The sequence below is a fragment of the Manis pentadactyla genome, chromosome 11 (assembly GCF_030020395.1).
Source record: "Manis pentadactyla isolate mManPen7 chromosome 11, mManPen7.hap1, whole genome shotgun sequence".
Classification (NCBI taxonomy): domain Eukaryota; kingdom Metazoa; phylum Chordata; class Mammalia; order Pholidota; family Manidae; genus Manis; species Manis pentadactyla.
The window spans coordinates 29,016,244-29,035,663 of record NC_080029.1 but is presented as its reverse complement, the minus strand read 5'-3'; the positions used below and the strand labels follow the sequence as shown (position 1 = coordinate 29,035,663).

At 45.0% G+C, this 19,420-nt stretch overlaps 1 protein-coding gene across 3 annotated transcripts in view; it reads left to right on the top strand.

Moving 5' to 3' along the window:
- The first annotated feature begins 401 nt into the window (after window positions 1-401).
- Window positions 402-19,420, top strand: part of DCAF4 (DDB1 and CUL4 associated factor 4) — a 29,989-nt gene continuing 10,970 nt past the window's right edge. Inside the window, exons 1-8 of one of the 3 annotated variants that reach the window (XM_036913296.2) lie at window positions 402-513; window positions 7,546-7,639; window positions 9,794-9,894; window positions 10,311-10,465; window positions 11,206-11,288; window positions 12,480-12,582; window positions 14,474-14,617; window positions 15,535-15,584. In XM_036913296.2, coding sequence (XP_036769191.2) covers window positions 7,554-7,639; window positions 9,794-9,894; window positions 10,311-10,465; window positions 11,206-11,288; window positions 12,480-12,582; window positions 14,474-14,617; window positions 15,535-15,584 — 722 coding nt within the window. In that variant the 5' untranslated portion in view covers window positions 402-513; window positions 7,546-7,553. Of the gene's footprint in view, window positions 514-7,545; window positions 7,640-9,793; window positions 9,895-10,244; window positions 10,466-11,205; window positions 11,289-12,173; window positions 12,435-12,479; window positions 12,583-14,473; window positions 14,618-15,534; window positions 15,585-19,420 lie in introns of those variants that run through there. The other 2 variants (XM_057488340.1, XM_036913299.2) reach the window with 2 other exon arrangements.

Below are 19,420 nucleotides of genomic sequence, written 5' to 3'. Positions count from 1 at the left end.
GAGACATCACCGCCTGTTCCCTTCTTTCGCTCATCTCAGTGTCTTCCTTTGCCAAACTTTCTTCCTCTTCAAGTCCGTTTTGTAGACAGTGGCCCCGAGCGGCGAAAGGACGTCTCGGGGCTGGGTCAGTACAGCAGGTACCCGGTGCTGTGGGGTACCTAGGCTGCGGAAGGAGTCGCCTGGGATATGCCGGGGACCCAACGCAGGCACTTCCCGGGCCCGGCCGGCCGCGACACTCTGCAGGCACCCGGCCTCTCCACCGGGACTGGGCGGAGCCCAACTCCCCAATCCCCACCCTCTCCCTAAGAGCCACCCTATTGGCTTAATCAATCCGAAGCCGCGTCCAATGAGAAGGGAGGGGCGGCCGCCGTGCCCTATCCGCTGCGTCAACACAAGAACGACGCAATTAAGTGGCGGACGCCGCGCCTCGGTGTGTCCGGGTGTTTCCGCGCTTCACTCCCTGTACTGCGGAACCTGGGCCCAACGGAGAGCCGGAGAGGACCCTCTAATCTAGTAAGGCTGTGCCAACTGGGTTGACCGTTGGCGTGGGGCCCGAGGCCGCTGCTGCTCCCGCAGGGCTCGAGCTGGGGGCGGGGCGGGGAAGAGCCGAGCACATGGAGCCCCGGCAGGCTGGTGGCCTGGGGGGCTGGGCCGGCGAGCCCCGGGTGTGCCGGATTCATGGGCGCGCGAGGCCCGGCTTATCTTGCCGGCCACGTTCTGCAGCCGTAAATGCGGGGATGGGCCCCCCCCCCGGGATTGGGCCCCCCCCCCCCACGTGTCGCCGATCAGTGTCAGACCCGGAGGAGCGTTTTTCTAAACCCTGATGCTGAAGGTGCCACGCAACACCTGCTAGTGGCTGGACTGCGGGCCTTTGGCTGCGGTTTTCCGAAAGTAAAGGTTGCGGTTTATTTTTTTCAAATAGGTCAGCATAACAGCTAACGCGTATTGAGTGCTTATTGACTTCCAGGCAGTATGCTAACTGCTCTACAACCATTAACTAATTTTTTCCGTGCCAGCCCTGTGAGCTAGGTAGACCCAAAAAGGCCTAGTGCGCTTGCCACTTGCCCAAGGTAACATCTGATGTAATAAGGAACCCTGGGATGAACCCAAGCTTACTGAGCTGTGTTAGCGGGAAAGCCACCACCACCGTTCCCACACTAGTGCTTTGCAAGGTCCTGGAAAACTCGTCGTCTGCCCCATCCCCCAATCACCTCAAACTGTGATATGCCTTTCCCCTTAGTAGGCAGTCTGCAGACATCGTCTTGTGAATCAAACATCAAGAAGGAAAGAAAACCAAAGCCACAACTTTGTGGAGGAAACAAAAATTCTAAAGCCTCAAACTTACAGTTTTAAGCAGCAATGTTGACGTTATGTCCTGTGGGTAACCACACCTGGGGCCAGACCAGCAGGAGTGGAATTCCTTTTCACCAGTCTTGTGTCTTTCTGGAAAAGATATTTATCCCTCTAAGTCTCAGTTTCCTCATTTGTAAAATAGAGTTAAAAAATACCAGCTCAGGGTGAGCCCACAAGTTCCTTGTAGAAGCCATCTTGTATTCGGCTATACAAATCGTTGGCATTTTTAGCATTTTCCATATTAGGGCCCCATAGGCTCTATAATCTTTGATTCCCTTGTTGGAGAGTCAGACTGTTTCTCACTTTTAAGTGTATCGTTTTAAGGAGTACAGTTCAGTGGCTTTTGTAGTGTGTTCAAAAGGTTATGCGACCATCACCACTTACTCCAGAATATTATCACCCCAAAAAGAAACTGTGACCCCAGTGCATCCAAATGCCTAATAGAGCAGCATTGTTGGGCTCCAGCCCAGGACCCCAGAATATGTGCTTAGGTAGAATGTTGAGTCCCACTTGCCCGGGCATCCCAAACTGGGGGCTGGGGACTGGCGAAGTGGAACCTGTGCCCCCAGCACAGACCTGCAGGACTCTGAGCCTGCCTCCCTAGGCTGGAGAAAGGAGAGCCCCGAGGTATACGGGGTGGAGGTGTGCAGGCTCCCACCCCTCCATCCCACTACCCACCCTGGCAGCACTACCCAGTGAGCAGGAGCCAGGAGGGAGGCTGTCCCCACCCTACCAGCCTCCAAGCCCCGAGCCAGGTCTTTACCCTACCTACACCAGCGGGATTTTGCGACCAGGCCCGGAATGGCATCTCTGGGAGGGGAAGGGCCAGTTTTCCGGAAACTGCGGAATGCTCAAACCACGAAATGCATTCTGGAGAGCTGTGCCGCTTCTGTGCGGAAAACCACCAGACTGGGAAGCGACCCAGGAGTAGGCCTCTACTGAGAACCCAGATTTGAAAGCGAGCCTGAAAAACTGCTCAGGAGTTTGCCAACCTTCAGTATTATCAACAACTGAAGTTGAAAGACTTGGAGGTGAAGGAGTTGAACCTTTGAAAATTTGTGGAACCATTGTAAAAATGAAATGGTATGGCCTCACAGAAACATTAACAGCAAGGAGTGGAGAAGCTGAGCCGGTTATCTGAATTAGAGAAGACAAGTCAGCAAACCCTCGTTGGACATGTTATTTTATAGGTCGAACCCAGAACTACAGTGGACACTACTGAGACAGCTCTCATCTGGAGGAACTGTTGGCAGTTTTGAATATAAAGACTATATGTTGGCATAAAGAATATAAAGCCTGTATTTTTAGAATTTATCCCTACTGAAATGCTATTTCATAGCAAAGCCTTACAGATGTAGCAAAATATACAAAAGATTGATGAGAAAGGAGATTTAAAGGTTTTCAGAAGCTCCAGGTGTCCACCAGCTTATTCATTTCATTTAGGTATTGTAAGAGCAAATTCACAGTTGCCTTTTTAGAGACTGTTGCCAACGAAATGTCTATCTGGAACAAGACAGATGTCCACTTGTCTGGCCAAGAAAGGATCAACAGGCGGATGATTTAGATGTTAGAGAAGAAAACTAATTTTCCTAAATACCCTTCCTATTTCCATTTTCATCTTAAAATGGCTCAGAATCCAGGATTACAGAATTGTAAAACCTTATATTGGCTTGCTGTGTTAAACCTCAAAGAGAAATGCTACTACTGCAAATGGGTAGGGAAGGAATTAGAGGAAATTTATGCTGATCCAAAGTGAAGGTTTTAAAATACATTACACACCCACTCATTTCAGCCTCCTTCCTAGTGATATGTGATTTTCTGTATGATTATCCCCCCCTTTTTTTTAAATGATTATGGATTTCAAAGTATCACATATTATTGCACCATACCTGGTTGGAAGTGCTGTAGTAAGTAGATAACAAAAACCAAAAGATCTGCCAATTCCACTTAGCTTCAGAAAAGGATTCTATCTAGTGTTTTTGACTAAATACAAATTCTTTTCCATTGAACTTTAAGAAGTCGTTTTTTTTAACTTCTACTGAATCGAATCATTTGATCTGTAAATTTACCTTTCAACAAACATGTAATCAATCAAACAGACTAAAGGAAATATGACAACAATATATCAGTGTTTTACAAATGCACAAAGCATAAACTTTAAGTAAAAGTCACATTCAACTTGATGGTTTTAAAACAAACTGCCGTCATACCAAGGTAGTATATATGGTACTGCAGCTATTGGAAAGCTAGTAATTTGGTGGAGTGTTCCCTAGAAAAGCATAGAGAGGTATGCATGGAACATCATAAATCATTTAAAAATTCTATGAAAAACCAGGCTACCAGCTAGATAATGAAAGGCTGTAACAGTCACTCATTCCTGAAAATATGAAGCAGTTTAATCAGAGCCTTTATCAACTCATTTGGGGTAATTGGAAAAAGCAGTTACTCATAACTGAAAAACAGACTTTAAAGAAGCTTTTATTTAAAAAACAAAAAGAACTTTTGTACCATTAGTCACTCCCTATTTTCTACTTACTCCTCCCCTATCCCCAGCCTTCTCCCCCAACCTCCCACCATTTGCCTGTTCTGGAGATTACATATACTTTATGTGACCGTTGTGTCTGGCTTCTTTCACTTAGCATAATGTTTTCAAGGTTCATCTGCTATGTGGCATGTATCAGTACTTTTTGTTTTAATGGCTAAATAACATTCTGTTGTATAGATGTGCCACATTTGTTTATCCATTCATCAGTTGGTGGAAATTTGGGTTGGTTCCACTTTTGGGAAATTAGGAATAATGCTGTGAACATTACTGTCTAAATTTTTGTATGGCCATGTTTTGATTTCTGCTGGGTGTTGCTAGGTCATGGTGACTCTATGTTGAACCTTTTGAGGTGCTGCCAAACTCTTTTCCAAAGTGGCTATAGCATTTTATGTTCCTACCAGCAGTGTATGAGAGTTCCAGTTTCTCCACATCTTCACCAATATGTACTCTGTTTTTTTTTTGTTTGTCTGTTTTTTTTATATAGCTATCCCAGAAGGTATGAAGTGGTAACTTACTGTGCTTTTGTTTTGCATCTGCTTAAGATGACTAATGATGTTGAGCATCTTTTCATGTTTTAAGTGGCCATTTGTACATCTTTGAAGATAAGTATTCAAGTTTCCCGCTTATTTTTTTATCAAGTTGTTTTTCTTGTTGAGTTGTTTTTCTTGTTGAGTTGTTTATATATCCTGGATATTAAATCCTTATTCTCAAATACATGATTTAAAAATATTTTCTCCCAAGAAGATGTGGCACATATACATAATAGAATATTATTCAGCCATTAAAAAAAATGAAACCTTGCAATCTGCAACAACATGGATGGACTTAGCGGGTGTTAAGCTCAGTGAAATACGCTAGGTAGAGAAAGACAAATACTATATGTTTTCACTTATTCATGGAATAGAAAAACAAAGCAAAATGAACAAAATATTAGTGGACTAACACACTGAGAAGTGACTGGTGGTTACCATGGGGGAGGGGTTGGGAGTGCATGGGTGGGGAGGGTGAGGGGGATAAAGGAGCAAAAATACTCTCAATCATAATAGAAGTTCGTCATGGGGATAGTAGCACAGCATGGAGAATACAGCCAATGATTCTGTAACATCTTCCTGTGTTGACAGATAGTAACTGCACTAGTGGGGGTGAGGAATTAATAGTATGGGTAACTGTTGAACCACTGTTGTATACTTGAAACCAATATAAGATTGTATATCAATGATACTTCAATAAGAAAATTTCTTCCATTCTGTGTTGTCTTTTCACTTTCTTAATTGTGTCCTTTGATACACAAAAGTTTTTAATTTTGATGAAGTCCAGTTTATTTTTTCTTGTGCTTTGGGAGCTATAACTAAGAAACAAGATTGTGATGATTTTCACCTTTGTTCTAAGAGTTTTATAGTTTCAAGTCTTGGATCCATTTGAGTTAACTTTTATATATGATGTGAAATAGGAATCCAAATTCATTCTTTTATAAGTGAATATCCAGTTGTCCCAGAAGTTGAAAAGACTGTTCTTTCCCCCATTGAATGGTCTTGGCACCTTTGTCAAAAATCAGTTGGCCATAGATACACGGGTTTATTTCTGGACTCTCAATTCCACTTCACTGATTTATATTTCTGTCCTTGTGTCAGTACCACAATGTCTTGAACACTGGGTCTTTGCAGTAAGTTTTGAAATTGGGACATGTGAGTCCTCCATCTTTGCTCTTTTCAAGATTGTTTTGACTATTCCGGGTCCCTTGGATACCCATATGAATTTAGGACCACCTTGTCCATCTCTCCAAAAATATTTGGAATTTTGATAGGGACTGTATTAAATCTCTGGATCAATTTGGACACCATCTTAAAGTTTTCCAGTCCATGATATGGGTGTGTTTGCATTTATTTATGTCCTCTAATTTCTTTAAGCAGTGTTTTATAGTTTCAGTGTATAAGTTACACAAGTATTTTAATTTATTCCTACATATTTTTTTGATGCTACTGTAAACAGAATTGTTTGATTTCATTCTCAGATTGTTCATTGCTAGTGTGTAGAAATACAACAGATCTTTATATGTTAATCTTGTGTCTTACAACCTTGTTTAACTCATTTATTAGTTCTAGTAGTTTTTTTGTGGATTCTTAAGGATTTTCTATAGATAGGATCATGTCTTTAGGATTTTCTATATATAGTATTTACCCCAGAAATATAAGATTGTTTCAGAATAAGCTACAATTCCTTTACTGTTTGAATTCCTTTTATTTCTTTTTCTTGCCTAATTGCCCTTGGCTAGAATTTCCAGTACAGTGTTGAATAGAAGTGAGAACAGACATCCTTGTTTTGTTTTTTTTCCTGATCTTTGGGGAAAAAAACTGACAGTCTTTCACCATTAAGTGTGATGTTAGCCGTGGATTTTTAGTAGATGCCCTTTATCAAGTTCAGGAAGTTACCTTTTATTTTTTTTATCATCAAAGGGTATTGGATTTTCTCCAATGCTTTTTCTGAATCTATTGAATAGATAACCATGTGTAGTTTTTCCTCCCATTTATTCTATTAATATGTGTATTACACCGATTTTTTGTATGTTGAACCAACCTTATATTTCTGGGGTAAATATCCTAGTTGGTCATGTTGTATAAGCCCTTTTTATGCTTCTGGATTTGGTTTTCCATCATTTTGCTGAGGCTTTGTGTCTATGTTCCTAAGGTATATTGATCTATGGTTTTTTTGTGATTGCCTGGTTTTGATAACGGTAATACTAGCCTCATGAAATGAGTTATACAGTTGTGGTAAATATCTTGCATATAATTTTTACAATCTTTTGGATTATTTTTTTTAGGACCAGTTCCCAGAGAAAGACATGTACATTTGTAAGTTACTTGATAAGTATTGCCCATTTTCCAAAAAGTCATCAAAATTCAGTCTTTTTGAGAACTCCTAATGTGATTCCCATGTTAAAACTAGTGTTGTTTTGATGATTAAGTGATAGAGTCAGGTTATTCAAGATAAGACTTTTTCAAGTCACTCAAAATATTATGGCAATATCAGTGTCACTAAGAAGTGTTTTTATGTCCTTATTTCAAAAATTGCATATGCACATCCATCCCTTTAAAACTAGTGTTTTCAGGAAACAAACACTTTATAAAGTACATTGAGAAGTCATACATACTGCCTGCCATTTAATTATGTCCACAATTTCCCTTACACAGTACCGACTTTGTAGGAAAAAGTGCTCACTGTCAACTATTCTCTATGAATAGGGATGTGTGTGGATTGAAAGAAAAATTACTATATGCTCTGGTGTTATCTGGTAAGGAAAAAAAAGAAACTAGAAGAATTCTCATGCAAGATGAAAACTGTCATCTTAAAGTAACTGAGAATGTCAGCCTCTCGCGTGGTGACCCAGGGAATGGGCCTTGTCAGGCCAGGTGTCAGCTGTGAGGTAAGAAGTCACTGTACCCCCCGAGAGGTAGCCACAGAAGCATTGCATTTTATCGCTGTCTCCACCTCAGGGCAGCCCCGTACAGGTGAGGCTTGGCGAGGTGGCTTGATGACAGCCCAGGCTGACTCATCCCTTTGCTAGTTCTGAGCATAAAGGAACTATGAAGAAGCAAGCAAGAGAAAAGCGCGTGCACACAAGTTTGCCTGTCATTTTTTTTCTCTTCTAGGAGCAGAAATGAATAAAAACAGCTGGCAGAATAGGAGACACAGGAGAAGGAGCCACCAGCAGAACCCTTGGTTCAGACAACACAGTTCTGAGAGGCAAGCGCTACTGCCCAAAGCCATCCTAGCATTTTTCCAGCACCCTCACGTGCGGATGAATCGCTGGGAATCTCGTCAAAATGCAGGGTCTGAGGTGGGGCCTGAGGAAAGTCTGCAGACCTAACAGGTTCCCAGGAGATGTCGCTGTTGCAGGTCAGCCTGCCTGCCACGCTTTGACTAGTGAGGAGATAGGGCCACACTATTCTTTCTTTTTAGAGTAGCAGTGACTTCTGGCCAGAACATTAGCTGTAAGCCCAGAAGTAGACATTACCTGATATAACTGCAGAGCTGTTTCTCCATTTTGTAGGCTTGTTCTGTCTTTTTTTTTTGTTTTTCAGTGAATGGAAATAGATTTCTGGGAACCTAATTGAAAGGCTAAATATGTAATGCAATATTTAATAAACACAGGAAAAGCATAAAGACAAATAAAGTGAACACTGTATACCCACAACCCAACTTAAAAAATAAAACTTAGTCAATACTTAGTTGAAGTCCCCAGAATAAACATTTTCCACACTCCACTGTTTTTCTGCATGAAGAAAATACAAACAATGTAGTCTCAGAACAACACCCTCTGGCACCCAAGGCCAGGAGAGGACACCTTTTCACAGTTCAGGGCTGACAGGACTTCTGGCCATAAGAAGTCTTTGCACAGCACTCTCCTCAGCAAAGGAGATCCATACACCAATTTTGCAACTCTCCCACACTTGAGACTTCCTTTTTAAATGAACAAATTTCAGTTATATAGTCAGAAGATGTCAAATACCAAGATGCTTCCCTAGAACAGCTTAAGCCAAACAGTAACAAAAATCATCAAAATGCAAAAAGAACAAGGGCTTTGGAATTAGGAGTTGAGGTTTCACACAGCATTTTCCTATGTGAAATTGAGCAAGTCACTTAATCACCCTGAGTCCCTCTTCTTGTACAAAGCAGAGCTATTGCTTCTCTTGTGAGGTTGGCAATAGTGTATGTAAAGCCCCTAATGGTTGCCTGGCTCTGAGTTGACCCCTCATATGTGGTGGGCCTCTTTAGGTGCTGAATAAAATCTCTTACTCTCAGCCAGTCCCAATTGTGACCCATATTGTGGAAAGATAAGACAGTGACCAGTGTTTGTATGTTATATAAGGAAAACCATGGATGCTTTTTGGGCCCTAGGACTTACCACAAGAGCACAATGTGTAGCAAAATGTGATCTGTGCAAGAGAGCCTCCAATCAGCTTTGGCAGAGTTGTGTGGAAACATGCTGGACAGCCACCTTCTGGGCTGTATGGAAAGAATGGGCAGCAGTCCTTGGGCTGGAAATGTAGACATTTGTCATGACACTGAATCCTTCTTCCTCTTGCTGCTAATGATCACAGATGACCTGCCTCAGGAAGCTGTAGGCCTTAAAAAGGAAGAATAAATAATTTTTTCTGAAACCATGCATAAGTTAGTATTTACAGACAAAAGAGAAAGTTCTTTCATTCCTTCAACCTAGTTTTGCAATTTGTATTCTTTCGTTAGGGGCAGTTATGGTTTTTAGAGCCTATTTTATCAGGATTCTAAAATAAAGTCTTTTGCTCTGTTACTATATCCTTCAGCCTGTGACTGCTACAGAAGCTGTGTAAAGCTTTGCACATCAAGCATTTAAACCATGGCTCTACCCCCATATTACTGATCATGTCCCTCCACTCCTCTCAGTATTCCTGGACCCCAGTTTGTCCAGGTGTAAGGGTAGGTAGCCAAGTAAAATTTAAACTCTTTGTCCTGCTGAATCTAATATAAAGAATGAAATTCACCTGGCCTTGTAACTGCTGTTGAGCTGACAAGTGAGTCCAGCTGGTAAAATTCTTATTGGCAAAGATTTGTGTTCTCCTTTTCATCTGGAAAATTCCAAAACACCTTACAAAATGCTTAAGTGAGCAAGTAAGAAAAGGGAATTATTGTGATACATAATCCTGTTCAGGATGAGAAACCAAAACCTTGCCCTAATGGTGTGTTCAAAGTAGGTAAATTGCTTTCAAAAGAAGGGTCAGTGCTCCCCAAGTAATCAGAAGGGTCGGAGGGTCAGGGTGAAGGCTGCAGAACTGCCTGAACTGCCCCCTGCAGGACCCCACAGTCAGAGAATGACTGGGACTCAAGCCCTTCACTGCATGTACCATGACTGTGTGTCAGCAGGTGTAACGCAGGGATACGGCAAAGCCTCCAGGATTCTGACCCTGACGGTGACGAGGCCCCATCGACCTCATCCAGTACAGATGGGAGTTCTGCGCCAGGTAAGGCAGTCTGCTGGGTACTAGGACTCCTCTGGCCCAACCCGCGGGGAAGATGAAACCTTGTCCTGCCTGGTCACCTGGTCATGTCTGTTCTGGCTGCCCTTCCTCCTCGGCCCCGTGTGCCATCACTTGCATGTGGGTCCACTCCATATGTGTCACCATGCCTGGCTTGGAGGAAAGTCTGGGAGATTGGAACATTGAAGGGAAGTGCCGGGTGTGTCAGGAGCAGCAGTGCTGACACAAACAGCCCCCCTGGCACCGAACTGGGCTCAGGGTGGAGATCAGCAATGCTGGCCCATCTGCCCCTCAGAAAAGAAGAATCTGCAAGGGGTTGGGGGACAGGCCGCTGGGTTCCTATAGGTGCATCAGTTCACAGTGTTGTAAGTTGAAGTGAATTTTGTTTCTTTTGACTCCAGATCTCCCAGGATATTACTTTGATCCTGAAAAGCAACGCTACTTCCGCTTGCTCCCTGGACATAACAACTGCAACCCCCTCACAAAGGAGAGCATCCGGCACAAGGAGATGGAGAGCAAAAGGCTACAGCTGCTGGAGGAAGACAGGCAGAAAAAGGTGGGCTCCACCCTCCTGGGGGCCACCATGTCCCCTCCACTCCTACCAGCATCCGTCCCCTACCCATGAGATGCCCCCATAACACAGGGCTTAGTGTCTTTGAGGGAGCGTGGTGCCCGATTTCCGGACAGGGACTGATGAAGAGAATAAGAATGGGCAAGAAATCTCCCACCCACCTACCCCCTTTTTTATTGGCTAAGTTTCATTAGTAGTTCACATATTTTGTCCTTCCCCAGGGCAGTCTTGGGAAGCAGCATGATACATTTTCAGTCTCCGCATATTTAAGTAAAAAACCAGAGTGTTTGGTTTGGATATAAGGTTTTCTTGTATGGGGATTAGATGCCAGGATATTTTGATGGTACTGGGGGCAGTGGAGTGAAACCCAGGTCACCAATGGAAAGTGTGAGGCAGACCTGAGGTTCAGTGCCATTCCTGCACGCACTGGTGCTGGGGATCCATCTCCCCGCTTACAGACTGATGTAGGGCCTAGGCAGAGGTGTTGAACAGACTTTCCAGCTCATACTCTCCTGTGATGGGCTTTTCCTCTTGCCAAGGAGAGGAGACTAGCACAGGAGACCATCAGATTGTTGTGTGCTAATCTCTTCCAACTTGGCACCTGTTTCTGTATTGTATCACATGCAACTAAAAACATTCTCCATTGTATTATAACATGAACTTCACTGACTCTCTTTTGTCTCTCATATTTTTTTATTTATTTACTTACTTGTTTATTTTTGTAGAAAACAGCCAGAGTGGGATTTAATACATCTTTCTTGCTACAAAAAAGCAAGCTGGGTTTTCTCAATGTCACCAGTTATTGCCGGTAAGACTGCCTCGTTGTAAGGCTTTCTTTGTAAGTGTTCTTCTCCTATTTTTTATTTCCTTGGTCCAAGAATCCAATTAAGATTATACTATTTAGCTACTCTGTGAGGAATCTTCATAGTAGGGGGCCCCAGCTCACAGCCTGCCTTTTGCTGCTAAAACCAGCCCTGAGAGAATCACTGTCCCTCTAGAGCAAGAGGAGCTATTCCTGCAGGAGGCCAAGGAGACAGGAGAGGAGATCTAGGCAGAGAAATAGAACAGAAATTTCTCAAGATGGTTCCTCTGTGTTACTCAAATCATTTTTCGTTTAATAGAAAGTCCTGAAAGTCCTGTAATGTCATTCCCATGAGATACCTGTATGGATGTATATGTACTAAACTTCATCTAAATACTTGTCGTGTCTGATATATACCAACTAAAACCCTGTGAGATACGTTGATAATTCCCCCAGTTTCCAGAAGAAGAGACTGAGGGTCATGGTGGAGTGATTGGTTTGAGGTAAAGAGGGTGGAGATCTGACTTCAACACCTGAGCCCTTAACCCTGCATTCTGCTGCCTCCTGCTGTGAGTGGGGAGGCAAAGAAACACCGTGATTTTGGCGTGGCTTATAGGGGCACAACTCTCTCATCTTGGAGCAGGGCTCCCCCTTCAGGGAAGGCCCAGCCATGCACGAGGTAGGTAGGGCATGCCTCTCCTGTATTTCCCTTCTTCTGAAAGGGAAAAGAGTTAAAGGTCTAGCTACACGGATGTGTTCTTTACCCTAAAACATGCTTTGTCCTTAGTGGGGAGGTAGCTGCGACAGGGAGAGGGAAAGGGCAGGAGGCTGGGCGGCTCCGTACTTGGTTTACTCACTGTGCAATCTTTGGCATGTTGTTTTATTCTTCAGTCTCTTCATCTCAAGAGAAAGAGTTGTACTAGAGGATCCAAAAAGAAATTCCTGTAGTTCTTACTTGCTTTTAACTTGTGAATGGGCCACCCATTTTTCTGCTTTAGTTTTCTTAAGAGTTCTAAGAAAACTTAATTATTTGGGATCTTGCTCAACTCCATTGATGAGAATTAACATGGAGAAGAGAGGACTGACTAGGAGAGATGGTCTTCAGGATGGGGGACAGGGTAGAACCCCTGAATCTTCTTCATGGATATCTAGGTATGGCGTCCATGTCCTCCCTGCCCCCCTCTTTCCCCTCTGCAGTTTAGCCCATGAGCTGCGAGTGAGCTGCATGCAAAGGAAAAAGGTCCAAATTCAGAGCTCGGATCCCTCTACTTTGGCAAGTGACCGATTTAACCTTATACTGGTGAGTGGGAGGGAGCTGTCCAGGCGTCTGGCTGCTGTCCCCTGACATGTCATGGCTTAGCATTGGCTTCTGTCCAGCCCAGCTGCAGAGAAGCTGGCTGCCATGAAAGTAGATGGCATCCTCTTGGTTTTACAGCCCTAACAAGCACCTGCTGGCTACCCATTGGCAGGCACTGAGCTGGCAAGGCAGGCCTTAGTGACTGTTGTCACCCCCACTACAGCTCTGTCATTTGACATGAGAGCCTAGGCCTACCACACATTGACTGAGAACCATCACAAAGTGACTTTCTCTGGGGTGTACTGTGTACAGCTTCCTATACTGGAGCGGGATCTGGTGCCGGAAGCTCCAAGGTCCTTCAGCAGCATCAGTGTATTACTCCCCTGTTTGTTGTCCCTGACCTGAGTGGCAGGGCCCTTCAGACCTATGTCCCCAGGCCTGCACATCCAGCGCCCTGTCCTCCTGTCATGTGCAGGGAGTGCAGAGTCTCAACTTTGGGTTAGACCTGGGTTGGAAGCGAACACCAGAAGCCAGTGCCAACTGCTTGAGCCCAGGGCCCAGGGAAATGTTGGCAGGGGAGCAGGGAATCCCCTGCAAACAGAAGGAGCCAGACCACCCAGCTAGACTGAGAACTGGAGGCCACAGAAAGACATGGCCTGCCCACAAGCCCTGTCCTTCCTGGAGGCTGAGGGAAGCCAAGGAGAGAGAAAAGGTGCTCTGGCCCATGATCTGCTGACAGCCTGGAGGCTGAGCTACAGAACTGGCCTCAGGAGACCTCCACAGGGGAGCCCTTCCATGTAAGGGGCATTGGGGGGCCAGGACCCATTCTCTCCTGTGGCTTCCCTGCTTATTTGGCTATGTGTTCAGGGGTACAGTCGACCTGAACCAGAAAGATTACTTCCTGTTGTGGGTTCCCCTCTGGAGCCCCTTACCTGGGGTTCTTAGTAAACGGAACAATACACGCACTGCTCACTATACCTGAGGCCCCCAGTCCTTGGACTTTGTCTCACATGACCCGTCTGCTGGCCCTTGGGAGGTCTTCCCCACCCCCCATAGCTACAGATGACTGGCTGGCTGCTATGACCAGAGGGTTGGGAAGGGCAGTTTGCCTCCCAGGGATCAGTTTTTTGGATCTGATGCTAGTCACTGCTAATGCCTTTCAGGAACATAACTGTGCTTCCTGAGAAGTTTGCAAAATGAGTGCAGTTTTACCACCATCCAAACGTGTGTGTATTAGTATTATAAATATATATAAAACACATAGAGTTTTTTGCTTTGAAATACTTATTAACCACAATTTTTTAATGACAAAGAACTTTAAAAGAATATCTCACATCCCAATGCAGTCTTTTCTATTAAAATTTTTTTTAATGCAATGGTTTATTTTTACTTGGTGGTAAAAGAAAAAAAATAGTGCCTGTCTAACAAGAATCCAGTTTGTATCCTCTTTTCACTCCTTGACAGATAAAACTAGCATTTTCCACATCACTGCTTGGCCTTCACGCTGGCCACATGCTCTTCCGCCATGTTGCTCATCTGAACAGTTAGTTCCTCTGGGTGGGCACTGGGGGTCATCCAGGTGCAGTTCTGAGTGGGTCACTGTGCAAACCTCAGACTTCTGGCCATGCCCTCTCACTGCCCTCCTCCTGCTCCTGATCTCTGAGACCAGACACCTGCTGGCCTTGCTCAGTGATGGCTAAGCTGAGCGGGGACAAGTAAGGCCATCCCCACCCTCCCTTACAGATAGGATGTGTCCCCCAGTGCGTCAGGATAAGGCATCATCTCTCCAGATGAAAATGCATAGAGCATGAGGCGGGGAGAGAGGGCAGATGGTCTGAGCCCACAGGCTTGGCCTGGAAGGTCATCTGCAGTCAGCTTCCCCCTCCCCCCTCAGGCGGATACCAACAGCGACCGGCTCTTCACAGTGAACGATGTCAAAGGCGGAGGTTCCAAGTATGGCATCATCAACTTGTGTGGTCTGAAGATGCCCTCGCTCAAAGTGTATATGCATGAAAACCTCTACTTTACCAACCAGAAGGTACCTTGCGCTTCCCTTCAGCCTTGCCAACCCCTCTTAACCTCTGCATCCAGGGCCCTGCAGTAGTTAGCCCAGTTCAGAGGAGAGGAGAGAAGTCCGTGAAGAAGGCAGGGCTTGGGTACTTCATCTTCCCAAGAGGAAATGGAGTTTGAGATCCTGAGAACCCATAGGGGAGGAGAAGGGCCTCGTTAGTTTGTCTTAGAAGAGAAATGAAATTGGGCAGTTGGAGAAAGGCTCGAAGCACAGTGCCTCTCCGGCTGGTTGTGAAGACCTTCCCTTCCAGGAGGACTGAGTGGGTCTGAAGGAGCCCCCACCAAGGCACCGAGTGCCCAGAGGTGGACTGCAGTAGCCTGAGGGGATCCCCCAGTGCGTCAGGGTAAGGCATCAGTCACTCAGCCAGTCTGTGGCTGACACTGAGGACTACATGAGCATTAGGAGCTTGCTATCTTAAGGAGCAACCTTTAAATTATAGTGGGTATTGGCTGCATCTGTAAGAAGCTGTGACTTCTCCTCAGCTGGGACATGAGCCACAGGATGGATGCAGGTTGAAAATGGTATCTGGGTGAAGTGAGATACAGTGTGCCTTCAAAGTCAGGCTTGTCCCAGAATTGTAGAGAGTTCGTCCCTGTCCCAGAGGGCATACCAGGTGGTCACTGTGAGGTCCATACTGATGATGAGGGATCAAGGCCTGAGGGTTTCTTCCTCCCCTTCCTGTCCTCTCAAGGCTCTACATGATAGGGCAGGGAGCTTCCCTGTTCTCAGGATGCTTGGGCTAGCCCCCTTGAAAGGAGTGAGGCTTGAAAAAAGAAGTCACATGTCAGTATCCCCTCAATTTATTCCACAAGAAAGTATCTATTTCTGTCCATGACTTGGCAGTCGAACCGATTTTTCTGTCTTGCTGTGTGCTTCCTCACCAGGTGAACTCTGTGTGCTGGGCCTCACTGAATCACCTGGATTCCCACATTCTGTATCTTTTGGCAGGTGAAGAGGTGGTGGGCAGGCTGTACCCTGATGTGGACCTGGGTGTCTGCAGGGTTCATGAGATGGCATGTTAGTGGCCAGAGTCTGGGCTATTTTGGCTGCACCTCTCACCCTGTAGGGAAGGGCAGGATGTGCAGAGGAAACGAGGATTCCCAGGGAGCATGGAGAAGTAGTCAGGGTCCTGGGATGCCATTGATAACTCCATGAGCCGGACACTCTTCTGGAACTTGCTTTAGCAGAGGAACAAAGCAGAAAGGAACAGTAAAGCCTTGGGAGGGAACCCCAAGCCCTCCTTAAGTGGAGGAGGAGCTCAGAGCTGCAGGGGCCCCGGGGTGCAGTAGGCCTTGTGGGGAGAGTGAGGGCAGGTACCAGAGAAGGGGACTCCTTTGGCACCCTGGACATGGGTGTGGGGACTGCGGGCCTAGTGTCCCTGCCAGTGACTGCCTTCTCTAGCATACTCTTCATTCTAGTCTCTGCCTCCTCAGCAGTCGGGCTTTTCGCTAGGAGCACAGTAATACAGTGCCGCGGTGCTGGGATCACTGGGGACTCTTGATGCACGGGACACCTGCCCATCACACACTTCAGGGAATAATACTGTCTGGCCCAAAGCCACATGTTAGTGAGTCATTTCTATAACAAGTTCTTGAATCTGTGTGACCACTCTCTATACACCTACTTCATGAGTTGTCATGGGACTAATGTTAGTTAACACCTGTGGTGTTAGTTTAGCACAGTGCATGGCACATCGTGGGTCTTCAGCAAGGATGAATCTGAATCTGTTGTTTTAAATTTGTCCCACAGCACTCTTTCCAAGGGTTTTCAAACCTCAAGTGCATTAGAGATCTGATTATACATTGCATGTGAGACAAACACGTAACTGTGTGTGTTCTATGAACTGAAAATTTTATGTGGCTTTTGTTTGGGTGGGTTTTGTTGGGTGGTGGGACCATCTATCACTGTGATGATCTTAGCAGAGGACAGAAGAAATGAAGGAAAGAGAAGGGAACCTTGTGCTCATTCCTGATCTTAAAAGTATTGCATTTTCTTGTGTTTCTCTCTGTGGGCTACAGAGAGGATAAAAATCATATAATTGAGTTTAAAGAGTATGGTCTATCATAGCTTCATCAACCACTTGCCCTCTGGTGGTCATCAGTGGTCTTCAGGCATTTATGCACCTGCTACTTATGCTGAAGGTCATGGAATTTTCTCTTTACAGAAATGGCACCTCGTTCAGACCTGCCCTCTACCTTTTCCCCCAAAGAATGGTACAAGGTTAGACCAAATTCTTTGTATACTTACTGGGCTCTTAGTTAACCTCTGGCCTGTTAAAGGATTAAATCTATGATATTAGCCCTGTAAGTACCCCAGAAGATTGAATGTAACCTGGATTCCAGCCACAGTCACTAAAACTGCACATGTGTAAAGACTCTCCCCACATCCTTACCCTCTAAAGTCAGAAGCAAAAAAGGTTTCTTTAGGAACTAATTGAACTGCCCAGCTATGGTGTTCTGTTATAGTTTCAGTAGCCCCTAAGCTAGAGATATTTAGTATGGAGCTTACCACCCAAGGAAACATGATGTGCGCACATTACTTCCAGGTGGCCAAAAATGTTGCCTAATCAATTTGCACATACTAATATTTTCTGATGAGGTGTGTATGTGTGCATTCCACCAGCATCTACTGAGCATATACAATCCATGGGCAGCTCAGTGGGCACTCAGTCCATGCAATCATGTCCCTGGGGCAGTTGGGTGCAAGACAGATGCAGGCACTGGGGCACCTTCCCCGGGTGGGTCCTGCACGAGCTTCCACCAGAGGGAAAGGTTGGGTATCTGTGGTGTCCCCAGCTAGACAAGACTAGCCTTGCAAGACTGAATCATTGGGGCTCTGGGCTGTTTCTGAAGGATGGTGGCCCTGGCGTCTTTCCTTGTATAGCAGTGGGGATGCTAGGCTGGCAAGGATGAGGCTTCAGACAGAAGGCCCTGGCAAGACTGAGAGGGCAGTGGAGAGCATGTGGCCTGATAAGTGGGAATGGAGGAGAGGCACAAGTCTAAGAGGCTTGGCATCTAGGTCAGGGAGTCTGGCTGACAGGAGAAAGGCCAAGGGTGGAACTCCAGGAGAGGGATTGCAGAGGCCAAGGAGTTGTAGTGAGAAATTGTGCTGTGTGGCCACGGGGCAGGATAGGAAAGTGTTCCTCACATCCAGAAATGGGGAGCTCACTGGAGACCTTGGGGAGAACATTTCACTGGGAAGGTGAGTGTCAGACCTGGATTTCAGTGCATTGAAGAATGAAAGAAAAGCGAGGAAGTGGGAATAAACATAGCCTCTTAAGAAAAGTTTGGCTATGAAGGGGAAGGGAGAGGGACCAAATCAGTCAAGACTCAGTCCAACAGAAAAGTAAAGTGAGGCGTATCAAGAGCAGTTCAAAGACAAGGAGACCTGAATGGCTATAGTCAGATGAATCAGTACACTCAGTTGTAGTCTGGGAAAAGCAAATTAATAATGAGATGTCATTTTATACCTATTCAGACAAGCACAAATTTCTAAAGTCTGGTAGTGCCAAGTTTCGCAAATGGGGAAAACTGCTGGTATGAGTAAATTGATAACAACCACTTTCAGTTGAAGATATATGTACCTTATAACCCCCCAATTGCAGTCTAAGCAGTGCTTTCAAACTGCAAGTCATGACCTACTTCAGTGGGTCATTAAACCAATTTGTGAGCATTTTAAAATAAACTAGATGATACCAGAATTTCATATTTAGTGAGGGTGTTTTATGAAAATTTTGTTTAAAATATTTGTGTGTATGTAATGCATTGTAATAGAAAAAGGAACTCTTACCATGGGTTTAAGAAACACTGCCTAAAGCCTCCCACACATGGAGTGGGAGACAGGAAGACAGAAAGAGATGTTTATTCCGGTGGCAGCACACAGAAAACGTGAGAACAGCCTAGGTGCCCATCATCAGGAGGCTGTATAAGTAAATGGTGTATTCATACAAAGGTGTGCTCCACGGTGAAAGGACTGGGGCTGCTAGCATCAACAGGTGAAACAGGAGACAGGGAAGATGGAAAAGTTGTAGAAGATACTCTGTGTGGAGGGTGATGCCACTTGCATATGTTTTTTTTTAAATATATATATTTTTATTTTCATATCATTAATCTACAATTACATGAGGAACAGTATGTTTACTAGACTCCCCCTTCACCAAGTCCCCCCCATATACCCCATTACAGTCACTGTCCATCAGCATAGTAAGATGCTGTAAAATCACTACTTGTCTTCTCTGTGTTGTACAGCCCTCCCCGTGCCCCACACACACTATACATGCTGATTGTAAGGCCCCCTTTCTTCTTCCTCCACTTCTCCCTCCCTTCCCACCCATCCTCCCCAGTCCCTTTCCCTTTGGTAACTGTTAGTCCTTTCATGGATTCTGTGAGTCTGCTGCTGTTTTGTTCCTTCACTTTTTTCTTTGTTCTTAGACTCCACAGATGAGTGAAATCATTTGGTACTTGTCTTTCCCCGCCTGGCTTATTTCACTGAGCGTAATACCCTCTAGCTCCATCCATGCTGTTGCAAATGGTAGGATTTGTTTTCTTCTTATGGCTGAATAATATTCCATGGTGTATATGTACCACATCTTCTTTATCCATTCATCTACTGATGGACATTTAGGTTGCTTCCATTTCTTGGCTATTGTAAATAGTGCTGCGATAAACATAGGGGTGCATCTGTCTTTTTCAAATTGGGCTACTACATTTTTAGGATAAATTTCTAGAAGTGGGATTACTGGGTCAAATGGTATTTTTATTTTGAGCTTGT